The sequence below is a fragment of the Podarcis liolepis genome (genome assembly GCF_965112155.1).
Source record: "Podarcis liolepis genome assembly, chromosome: 2".
Classification (NCBI taxonomy): Eukaryota; Metazoa; Chordata; class Lepidosauria; order Squamata; family Lacertidae; genus Podarcis; species Podarcis liolepis.
In genome coordinates, this window is record NC_139555.1 from 127,339,911 (window position 1) to 127,352,174 (window position 12,264).

The 12,264-nt window shown below is 41.3% G+C and overlaps 4 protein-coding genes across 5 annotated transcripts in view; all 4 read right to left on the bottom strand.

Annotated features, from left to right (window-relative positions):
- The window catches only part of LOC310699314 (uncharacterized protein), a gene marked incomplete at its 5' end in the record, with an annotated part of 338,944 nt that overhangs the window by 128,922 nt on the left and 197,758 nt on the right, over positions 1-12,264 (bottom strand). The window lies entirely within an intron of this gene.
- Positions 1-12,264, bottom strand: part of LOC310701446 (uncharacterized protein) — a 55,882-nt gene that overhangs the window by 37,668 nt on the left and 5,950 nt on the right. The window contains exon 1 of one of the 2 annotated variants that reach the window (XM_083492286.1): positions 9,427-9,725. The exons of the other annotated variant lie outside the window; for it this stretch is intronic. Within the exon in view, the coding sequence (XP_083348412.1) occupies positions 9,427-9,574 (148 nt within the window). The 5' untranslated portion in view covers positions 9,575-9,725. Of the gene's footprint in view, positions 1-9,426; positions 9,726-12,264 lie in introns of those variants that run through there. 2 annotated transcript variants of the gene reach the window in all.
- The window catches only part of LOC310700995 (uncharacterized protein), a 41,720-nt gene continuing 33,754 nt past the window's right edge, over positions 4,299-12,264 (bottom strand). Inside the window, exon 3 of the mRNA XM_083490956.1 lies at positions 4,299-9,910. The gene's annotated coding sequence lies outside the window, so the exon portion shown is untranslated. The remainder of the gene's footprint in view (positions 9,911-12,264) is intronic.
- LOC310699312 (uncharacterized protein) overlaps positions 9,859-12,264 on the bottom strand; it is a gene marked incomplete at its 3' end in the record, with an annotated part of 48,978 nt that continues 46,572 nt past the window's right edge. Inside the window, exons 2-3 of the mRNA XM_083486958.1 lie at positions 10,005-11,081; positions 9,859-9,863 (exon numbers count right to left, since the gene is read on the bottom strand). Of these exons, the coding sequence (XP_083343084.1) occupies positions 9,859-9,863; positions 10,005-11,058 (1,059 nt within the window). The 5' untranslated portion in view covers positions 11,059-11,081. The remainder of the gene's footprint in view (positions 9,864-10,004; positions 11,082-12,264) is intronic.

Sequence of the window (12,264 nt, forward strand, 5' to 3'; positions counted from 1 at the left end):
GGCCGGATTGGAAGGTGGGTGAAGGGAAGCCTTTGTTGGAAAACGCTCTGGCCTACCTGCAGCCCCCCTTCCGGATCTCCCTCCGAGCGAGCGTCCTCCGGTGAGCATAGCTCTGGAAAAGGCATCCCCTTCTCCAGCGACATAAACCATCTTGATTTGTGCACACTAGCCTTCTGGCTTAACACAGCAGAAGAAAGAAGCACCCTAGTTCTAAACTACTATTTATTTACATAACATTTACATACATATGCATAATGGCATCCATTCTCATCAGCTCCAACAACAAAACAGAACGACATAAAAGTGAAAGTAGTTTCACAGTCTCACACCGGAAGAGAGATAAGACAGTCTTCCTTTCTCACGCTCCACTCAGACAGCCGTGTGAAATATATAACAAACATAAAATCAGCACTGGGGAGCATGAAATCCTAACAGCCTTTGTTCTTTCTCTATACATGCACTACATTGTTTTATGATGTGGCAATCCTTCACTCAAGAAAGAAAAATAATTCCTAATGGAATATAATTATTAATGGATGTTAATTAGTAATGGAAAGCTGGAAGTCAGTCCTTGTTGTTGTGGTTTAGTCGTTTAGTCATGTCCGCCTCTTCGTGACCCCCTGGACCAGAGCACGCCAGGCACTCCCGTCTTCCACTGCCTCCCGCAGTTTAGTCAAACTCATGCTGGTAGCTTCGAGAACATTGTCCAATTATGGTGCTGGAGTTTAATTCAAAAGCATCAATTCTTCAGCAATCAACCTTCTTTACGGTCCACCTCTCACTTCCATACATCACTACTGGGAAAAGGCAAAATGCCAATGAAATATGGGAGAGTCGATTGCACAGCAAGAATCAAGTTCTCGGAGTGGGGTTGGGGTGGGGAATACAGGAAATAATAGATTACAACAGGAAGGGAAACACCAACCTTAAAATATATTCCACACAGAAAGTTACAAGATATAAACCGCTCTGGCAAATTGAAAGATATAGAATAGCTAAATACGAACCAAGTGGCTACGTCAGTGGCTGCGAAGATTAAGGAGCAACATTGGAACTGAACTATTTGAATTTAAAAAAAATGGAAGCAGGAGAAGGAACAACAACAGCATCTCCCCAAGACCACAACATGGGAAGTCATCAAAAAATGCTTAATTTGGAATAGAATAATTGGCTTTTTAAATTGTATTATGAATTGGTATTGTATTAATGTTGCTTATATTGGATTATTATTAATAAAAAAACTAATAAAATTATTATAATAACAATATATGAGGTTTTGAATATTAACAGTACGTATAAGACGCTTCTACTCTTTTTGTGTCTTTTATTATTATTAATAAAAAATACATTGGGTATACAATATTCAATAATATACATATTCAATAATAACATATTCAGCTCAACCATATGTACAATTCTATATACCTTAACACTCCTCCCTCCACAAGGTTTATTTAACTTTAAACATTTTAATTGCCCCAAATTGTTCAAACCTACCCAAATAATTCAGTATCTTCTCAAACCAATCCTCCTCTTTCTCACTGACTTTAAGCCCTTTCAGTCTATGTATAAGATGCTTTTCGTCTTTTGGTGTCTTTGTTGTTCCATCAATGTGAGTTATGATGCTGTTCCTATAATACTAATCCCACCAACCCTGCTCCCAAACTACCACCACAACTCCTAACACCAACATTTCCAACTCTCTCCACTGTAGCAGGAACCCCCCCCACCCCAGTCATTCTGTTTGTACAAACTTCACACACACACACTCACACACACTCACACACTGCATACGCCACATTTCTGTTATAAATTCATAGAAAATCAACCATACATCAGATTGCACTGTTCCATTTTTATTTTACTCCATATGACAAGAACTATCAAAGGGGGGTGACTTGGTCCTAGTCAGCCATAATCCCTTCACCTTCTCAGCACATCCACTGGAGCCCTGCCCAGATGATCCCAGACAGAAGGCAATCAAGATCACAAAGAACTTGCATATGGGAGTGGATTCAGCATGGACTGAAACAAAGGACAATGATCAGATCTTCCCTCTGGGGGCAGGAAACTGCCAACTCCCCTTTGTCTCCCCCTTGTTTCATTCTATCTGTTTCAGTTTTTTTCTGCCTTCTTACTTCTGTGCCAGGTAAATTTACTCCCACGTAAGCTTCCTTTAAAGGAAACTGCAAAGAGGGGAGGGGGGCAATCTTTCCTAAAGTCACCCTGCATCTCACTTTCCAATGTGCAGTTATTAAAATAATAATAATAATAATCATCATCATCATCATCATCTAAATTAGGCTTACTATTCCTCTGCAAGTTAAGGGGGGGAAAACAAATCTGTTCACTTCAATCTTCCTTTAAATATTTCTATAGGAACTTGCATTCGTTAGTCTAACGAAGCAAACTCACTCAAACTATCTCAAGATCTGCTAAAAGGGTTCTGTGTAAAGTTGGGTACTTTTATTTTCCTCTTCCTTAGTACATGATAGGAGCATAGATGTTTCCTTTCCCAGTTGTAAATCTGTACTTAAATGTGTATGTCTCTTTGATAGTACAAATCGTGCTGTGAGATCTTGCTGTGAACCCTATATTTTGGAGGATTGGACTAGATGACCCCAGGGTCTCTTTCAACTCTCCCAATTTGTGGCTGTGTGGAAGGAACATGTGTCTGCAAGCCTTGGAGGGTAATTCTTAAATTCTGGTGTGGTGATGGAGTTGAAATTCAGCCTAGCTTTGCTCTTTAGTTTTAAAAGGTGAGAAGTGAAGCTGGGATGTTTTGAAGCACAACTGGTAATATCAAGCATTTGAGTGATTACAGTGTTTATCATTAAAACTATGAATTCTGACTCTCTGGCCATTTTTTCCCATATATAAGGGCGTGGCATTGTTCCGCGAATAGCCAGAGGGATATTAGCCCTTTCCTGTACATAAAGGAAGCAGTCCCTTTTGCTTGGGCTACAATTGCTAACTTTATTGAATACTTTAATTGCTCAGTTTCTCTTTTTTGTTTAAAAAATCTAACCCTATTTTTAAAATCTACTCCATACCCTTCCCTTCCCTTATTCAAATGGTAATTTAGCCAAAGGATGCAACATTTTCAATAGTATAAAAGGTTTGCTGAGACATGAACTCTGCACATACACAGAGGCTAGATCAGTCAAAAAAAAAAAGAGAGAAAGAGAGAGAGAGGAAAGGGGGGAACTGTAGGGTGGAGAGAGGAGGTTTTGAGAGCTTCACCTGCAGGGAGAAACTTATCCAAATTTCCTTATGTAAAAAAACTTGGAACCATTGAGGGAAATCACCCTTAATGTGTCTTTGCTCCAGGGGCTACGTAAGACAAAAGGGTTAAAAAAAAACTAGCCCATCAAAAGTCAAGAGCTTTCCAGGTTCCAAATCTTAACGTGCCAAATTCTTTTCACAGGTAAATATCAAAGCATTCCCCCCCCCAATGGGAATTTTAGGAACAGCATTTCCTGACAGGCTTCTCACATTAAATAATTTCCCCTTTTAACAGGTTATGTGAACCCCGATAACAAAGTGTTTGTCCCTTCTCCCCCCTCCCACAGCAACTTTCTTTCTGTTCTGTGAAACAAGCCTGAATTCTTGCTATATTAGTGACTTCCATCTCTTTGTGGCTTTGACACTTTTTAAGTTACAAATAATCTGTTTTCATTTATTTAATCCGTTTTTCCATGATGTCTATGAAGTTAATCGAAGCACAACCAAACATTGTTTGTGGAATGGTACTTGTTTACCTTTGGCCTGAGCATCTCTTATTAATTCTGTCATTTTGGCTAGTTCAAGGTACTTGCACAACTTTAAATTGCCATTCATTTTTTTCTTGGTATTAGGTCATTTCCCAGTATTTTGCTATGAACATTCTAGCCGATGTTGTCACATCAAGAAACACTCTTTTATTTTCATTGTTACTTCAGATTTCTTAAAATGGTGCGTCAGACACCAAAGTTTTCAAAGTGGCCACAGCAATTTCTTTCAAAGGGGAAGTGGGGCTGACAAAGGGGGGGTGGAGTTGAATTGCAAGGACATCTTCTCACTTTGAACCTCAAGACTGTGCTCCAGGATTCAAAAGATGCATACATAAATATCCCAATTGTCTCAAGATATGCAACTGATATTTAATTAGTTTGTTTTGTATTATGTGTTATTACGTAGGAATGTTGAAATGTGTCTGACTGTGTTATTTCCACAAATGGGGGGGGGGCTATTTTTCTGTGTTTTATGTTTAATGTCTTATTCCTTACAACCCAGTGGAGGATTCTCATACATTTTACGCCTTTTAACAGACCAGGCTATTATGTAGTCCAATGTTTAGAATTAGATAAATTTATAACCACATTTTGTTGTTCCACCTGGCACTCTGCCAACTTCCCTACCCATTTTAAAATGTGCTAAAACTCACTTAACCAAAGAGAAGCTGATAAGATACATGAAGGTGCATATGCTTTGGTTTAGCAGGAATAATCCCTTATAGAGTTAAATTGACTTATTTGGACAAGTGCCCTATTAACAGATTGGTTTGAAAAGTTGAGAACCATGGGGCAAGAAAAATTCAAATTGGACTCAGTTTGAATTGGGCAAGTGTATCCAGGCTGCAATTAGCTTTTTGGTCCTTAATGTGCAAGTGAGCAACTTCCCATGACTGCAAGACCAAAGCCTATAATAATAAAATCCCATAGAATGGCCAAGGCAAAGACATTTCTCTCATGAAGTGCCCAAACCTGTGACAGCTGTGGTGAGTGCCAGGCAACATGGTTGATATGAAAGCCCTAAGTGGATTCACCAGGGATTGCCACTCCTGTGACACCAGGCCGGTGTGAGACCACAGAAGAGCTACCTTTACACCTGAGAACACAAAAAATGGCGGGGGACAAAGCAAATTGCATTTTTCAGTCATTAGTGGACCTTCCTGCTAAATGTAAAGCATACGCCACTATTGAGAAAATATTTCTTCCAAGGTACTAGAATGCCACAAGTAACTGAGCAACAAAATATTAATTTTACATGATATCCTATGTCCAACTATGTGCACTGTTACACCATTATATTTCTATGCAAATATCCTTAAAGTAGCATGATATCCAAGTCCCTTTCAGGTTCACATGGACACACGCATCTGGGACGGAGAATAGCAGGTTAATATTTACCACCTTAAATTGTGCGGAGAAAAGGATTGCAAAGCAGCCACCTTTGCAATCTTATCTCCGAAGGGGGGAACTGTAACAGGAACCCCCCCACCCCAATCATTCTGTTTGTACAAACTTCACACACACTCACACACTGCATACGCCACATTTGTTATAAATTCATAGAAAATCAACCATACATCGGATTGCACTGTTCCATTTTTATTTTACTCCATATGACAAGAACTATCAAAGGGGGGTGGCTTAGTCCTGGTCAGCCATAATCCCTTCACCATCTCAGCACATCCACAGGAGCCCTGCCCAGTTGCTATGCCAACCCTGATGATCCCAGACAGAAGACCATCAAGATCACAAAGAACTTGCATATGGGAGTGGATTCAGCATGGACTGAAACAAAGGACAATGATCAGATCTTCCCTCTGGGGGCAGGAAACTGCCAACTCCCCTTTGTCTCCTGGAAGTGACTCATGGGAGGGGGGAAGGAGGAACCAGCCAGGTGACAGGACACTCAGGTTACCACCACCAACTCCTCCCTCAACCCCTCCTTTCTGTAATGTATGCATGATGTTTCTGGGGGTGGGCTTGACCTAGAGGAGGGGAATTTCAAAAGTTATTATAAGACCTGGCACTATTTTTCTGGGTCTTTTCCTCTCTCCTGCAAGTGAAGGGAATACCCTGTTGCAACAGTTCAATAAAGGCCAAGCCTACAGGCTGCTGTTTTGCTCCAAGTTATCCTGGTTGGTGTATTTGTTTTGTCCAAGGGAGCCCTCGGATTTTTCCGGTAACACCACCAAGGCCCCAAAATCAGCTGGCTCTCAGCCCATCATCACTCACCCCAGCACTCCAGATTCTCCCCTCCCTATCTAACATTATATTATATCTGCTATTTTACTTGTGAGACATGACCTTCATTTCTTTAAAGACCTGTCTATACAACTTTATATACAAATACCAGAACTTCACATGCACTCCATGCATTTAAGACTGATTTCCCATTATCTGAGTTCATTGATGGGAAGGAAAGTGAACTCTGAGAGAAATACGTCAAACACTCCATACATCTAAATGTTTTCTTCTCCCCTTTGAGAATCTGTAGAGGTTTCTTAAGCATCCCATTCTAACTGATGCACCACTCTGGGACTTCCAGGTGGTCGCATCAGAGTTCAGTCGCCTGCCATGCACCCTCCGCAGCAGATCAGGTGCTGTGGTAAACTGGTCCCCAACCATTTGCCACTCCCTCACCTGTCTTTGCTCTCCGGCCAGACCAGGTTTCTGGAGCAAGGCTGGCAGACCCTTTTACCTTTTCAGAAACAGGACGAAACAGAACTGGTAAGGCTGCCACCACTCCCTTGTCCCAGGGTTACCTTAAGCCACAGCTCCAGGGAGACGGCTGTGTTTCTTCGTTCCCGGTTAACCCCAAACTACAAGTTGCTTCCACAAGCTTGCAGGTAGAAATTCTTTAGTAAGGCACAACCAAGAAGCTAGGCATTGGATTTAGCTATTTTCCCGGATAGGCACACACAATACAAGTGAAAGTTTCTTGCTTAAAATTTATTTTAAAACATAAAGAACATGCTAAAAAGCAGGCACATCTTTTGGTAGATTACAAGTAAAGAGAAAATAAAAACGTTGCAAAATATAGCTAGCTAATACTCACTTCTACACTCTAAGGCAAAGATAGGAGAGTTCAGAGTCCTTCAGAAATCCGCATTCAGAGGTCTTAGGAAATCTTCAGCACAAAAGAACAGCTGCTTAGGTGGAACATCAGCAGCCGGGCGATTTTGTGGATTGCAGAGCGCGCCTTCCCAGCCATTCTCAAGATCTTTTATCCCTAATTTGCACGTGGAATCAGATCCCCCAGGACAATCACCACTCTTGGTTACATTTGAATTCTCCAGTGACCAGCTTGTGGGTTAATAATTTTAACTTCTGACAGCTGGGCCAATTAAGACTCCAGAGCCTAGATCAAAGTTGTTTCCTCCCTTTCTTGGAGCTTATGCAAATGCACCTCCTTTGGGCAATTAACAGGGAGATAACATCACCGGCTGGATATACATAACTTCCCTCACAGGTGTCAACCCTTCACATTATCCAGAGAATTCCTCTCCCATAGTAAACCTTTCACGCCCTTGGAGCCAACGGGTCTACGGGTTAAAGCAACAGGACCTAGTTCCCATAATTCTTGCTGGTTTCCCACAAGGCCTCACTCTCCGCTTGGCCAAAGTACTAACTTTACTACAGGTGCCATGGGGGTGGGAGAGAGAGTGTGGGTATAGCCCCCCCCATAAGGCTCTGGGGTTACTGGAACATCGGAGCACCCTGCCTAAAGTGGAAAGCTATAAAAATGTTGGGTGTTAACAAGAACTTGACTATGGGCCAGACGAGGAAGACACCCTCAACCAAAGTAGAGAAGGAGAAACAAGAGGAGAAAGGAAAAAAAAACCGACTTGATGGAGATTCTTGCTTTCAGAGTGAAATCAGCTTATGCAAAAGCAAATAAACTACCAGGAGTTTGATTGATTTTATGAAACTCAAGATCAAGAACTCCAAACACACTACCAGAAAAACTGATTACAATGCTCAAAATTGCTGAAGAAAAGAACCAGCTATAAGTTTCTGGCTGATGCGCTCAAGAAGAATTCAATTCCCTTTAGTTGAGAATTCCTGGAAGGGAATTTTTTTATGTACATAGGGAAGAAACAAAGATGGCAAGGGCCAATAAAAACAGAGGCATTCTAGAGGAAATATATTTTAAAAAAGAGCTGGGAGACGAGCTGGAGGAGGGAGATAGCTGATAAGGGGAAAGGGGACTTAAAACTGTTTAAAGGATTCAATGATGGATTTAAAATTGTTTTCATTGAATGTGAATGGTTTGAACAACAAAACCAAATGAAATAAAATTACACATATTTTCACAAGGAAACAACAACAAAAATGATTATTGGTAAATAAAGGACTAGGACAGGAATTCAGATAAAACAAAGAAAAGAGGGGTGGTACTATATATGAATTCCAAACTGGACTCTAAACAGATCTTTAGAGGTGAAGAATTATTGCAGTGAAAGTGATGGTGAAGGAGAAAAAAATATTATTGGTAGGAGCTGACGCACCTAATGAGGAAAAAGAAAGATTTCTTCCAACTATTGGATGAAAGTATGTCTGAGGTTTATGTTGGAAATATAATTATTATGGGCGATTTTAATGGAGTAGTATCACTGGACTAAGACAGAACACTGCAGAAAGGTATCTCAAAAGAAGGCAAAATACCAAATAGTTTTTTTGTAATTAATTATGTAATTAGGAAGAATTTATAAAGAGTTTGGGAAATGTATAAGGATTTGTTGGAAAAGAAAACATCTTTGTGGCTTTCAGCCAACCAGATGAATTATAACTAGGGAGAAAATTACTTTACTTAGGGTGATGCTCCTGAAGAGACCATTTCTTTTAGGGATAACTGGGTTAAATGTTCCATGAAGACAGATGAACGACAGCAGCAAAAGTACTTTATGCACAAAAATGGCAAAATCAAGAGATAGCTACACTTGATCAAGAGAGCGGCAGTTAAAAGTGATGGAATATGTCAAATTGGCAAATTTAACTATGAAAATAAGAGATCAAGACAGACATTAAGGAGGAGTAGAAACCTTTTGTTGAATATTTAAAGAATTTTTGTAAACATGTACAAACACAAGTAGGAGCTGAATGGAAAACAACAGTTGAAAACTTGCTGGAGAAGAGTGTGGAAAAGGTAAGGTGTAAATATCTGAAATATGCAGCAATTTAAAAATTCTATGGGGAAACCATGGAGAGGAAGTCAAGTATGAAATAAATGTGTATCTGGAAAGTATGTAGCAATTTGTAAATAAATTCCATATAAAAACAAATTGCATATAAAATTATATACATATAAGGTAATAGAAGAACTTCCCACACTCCTTCCATTCAAATCATTTCTGCTTTTTCAGTTTGTTGGTAGATTGTTGGGTTTCAACTCTTAAAGCTTCTCCTCCTTGTGAGTCCATTGATGTTTTGTAAGAACATCAGGATTGAAGAGCTATCTACACTCCATATAAGTAAGTGGTTTTCGCTCTGTGAGTTCAATGGTGTTTGCTAAGGTGACCACTTCTATTGAAGCTCTTTCCAAACTCCATGCATTTAAATGGTTTCTCCCCTGTGTGAGTCCGTTGATGCTTTCTAAGCGTTCCACTCTCAGTGAAGCTCTTTCCACACTCCATGCATTTAAATGGTTTCTCACCTGTGAGTGCGTTGATGAATTCTAAGGTTTCCACTAGTAGAGAAGCTCTTTCCATATTCCATGCATTTAAATGGTTTCTCCCCTGTGTGACTCCGTTAATGAATTTTAAGGTGTCCACTCTGACTGAAGCTTTCCACACTACATGCATTTAGAATCATAGAATCATAGAGTTGGAAGAGACCACAAGGGCCATCGAGTCCAACCCCCTGCCAAGCAGGAAACACCATCAGAGCACTCCTGACATATGGTTGTCAAGCCTCTGCTTAAAGACCTCCAAAGAAGGAGACTCCACCACACTCCTTGGCAGCAAATTCCACTGTCAAACAGCTCTTACTGTCAGGAAGTTCTTCCTAATGTTTAGGTGGAATCTTCTTTCTTGTAGTTTGGCTCCATTGCTCCGTGTCCGCTTCTCTGGAGCAGCAGAAATGGTTTCTACCCTGTGTGACACCGTTGATGAATTCTAAGATTTCCGCTAGTAGTGAAGCTCTTTCCACACTCCATGCATTTAAATGGTTTCTCCCCTGTGTGACTCCGTTGATGAATTCTAAGGTGTCCACTCCTACTGAAGCTATTTCCACACTCCATGCATTTAAATGGTTTCTCCCCTGTGTGACTCCGTTGATGAATTCTAAGGTGTCCACTCCTACTGAAGCTCTTTCCACACTCCATGCATTTAAATGGTTTCTCCCCTGTGTGACTCCGCTGATGAATTCTAAGGTCTCCACTCTGACTGAAGCTCTTTCCACACTCCATGCACTTAAATGGTTTCTCCCCTGTGTGACTCCGCTGATGAATTCTAAGGTGCCCACTCTGACTGAAGCTCTTTCCACACTCCATGCATTCAAATGGTTTGTCCCCCGTGTGACTCCGTTGATGAATTCTAAGGTATCCACTCTGAGTGAAACTCTTTCCACATTCCATGCATTCAAATGGTTTCTCCCCTGTGTGACTCCGTTGATGAATTCTAAGGTGTCCACTCTGACTGAAGCTCTTTCCACATTCCATGCATTTAAAGGATTTCTCCCCTGTGTGACTCCGTTGATGAATTCTAAGGTTTCCACTCTGAATGAAGCTCTTTCCACACTCCATGCATTTAAATGATTTCTCCCCTGTGTGACTCCGTTGATGAATTCTAAGGTCTCCACTCCGACTGAAGCGCTTTCCACACTCCATGCATTTAAATGGTTTCTCCCCTGTGTGACTCCATTGATGAATTCTAAGGTTTCCACTCTGACTGAAGCTCTTTCCACATTCCATGCACTTAAATGGTTTCTCCCCTGTGTGACTCCGTTGATGAATTCTAAGGTGTCCACTCCCACTGAAGCTCTTTCCACACTCCATGCATTTAAATGGTTTCTCCCCAGTGTGACTCCGTTGATGAATTCTAAGGTGTCCACTCTGACTGAAGCTCTTTCCACATTCCATGCATTCAAATGGTTTCTCCCCCGTGTGAGTCCGTTGATGTTTTCCAAGTGTTCCACTGTCAGTGAAACTCTTCCCACACTCCATACTTTCAAAGTGTTTCTCCTCTCTCTTTTCACAATCCATGAATTTATATGGTTTCTTTGTTATTCCCATTGGACATGGCCCTCCAGAATTTTGACTGCCTTCTCCATTGTCTTCTTTCAACATGGAGGAGCGGGGGGAAAGGAAACCTAGGAAGAGAACAAAGGAATATTACACACATCAATTAGCACCTGCTCTTATTTTGACATCTCGTACATTCTTTCCTGTCCTCCATATGAAATTTTTCGGAAAGACAGATGAAATAATGTTAAATAATTGTAATGCATCATCAGCCTTTCCTAACCTTTAATTAAGCATTAATGAAGCAGCATTATCTTAGAATACAGTTTAACTGTGGGCTTTACGTTTGATAAAAAATGGTTTATCACAGGAAAGGGAGCTGCTCTATGTTCCATGAAGCCAATATTCATCAGGGTCCTAAGTTCATCATGAAGTTCTTCATCCGCTGCACTATAATCCTCCACCCCTTGGGCCACATTTTGTCCCCTTCGACCTCTAGATCTTTATTAATCACCTGCACAGTCCCTTTGGCCTCAGGAGGTCCATACTGACCATTTTGGGAGACCCATATATAAGTCTAGTGACAAGGCTTGGTGCTTGTGGCCGGTTGAAGGAGTGCTCAGTTGGAGAATGTTCTTGGGGTGGGACCTCCATCTCTCAGCTTTGCATTCTTGAATGGAGAGAGCTGGAGATGCAGAAGGAAAGCAGCTGGAGCCTGATTGCTGGGAAGGCCAGATTGAGACACCCACCCCTATTATGATTTATAATAATTATATGCCGCCGGGTCTCGCACCCGCCTCCTGACACTGGCTTATCTTAGCGGAGATTCCCTGTCCAGGCCTCTCTCGCTGTTCTTCCTCCTTTGCCCTGGGTGGCCAAGGGCTTCTGGATATTCTAGCTCTGCTCCAACTGGGAATTATTTATTAAATTGTTATACCTCTCTTCATCTGAATATCACAAGATAAAAATATGTGTTACACTGAAAAAGGTGAGCATTAAAGGTGAATAACACTGGCCAGAGTGGTGCATGCTCTGGTCATCTCCCGCTTGGACTACTGCAATGCGCTCTACGTGGGGCTACCTTTGAAGGTGACTCGGAAACTACAACTAATCCAGAATGCGGCAGCTAGACTGGTGACTGGCAGCGGCCGCCAATACCATATAACACCGGTCTTGAAAGACCTACATTGGCTCCCAGTACGTTTCCGAGCACAATTCAAAGTGTTGGTGCTGACCTTTAAAGCCCTAAACGGCCTTGGTCCAGTATACCTGAAGGAGCGTCTCCACCCCCATCATTCTGCCCGGACGCTG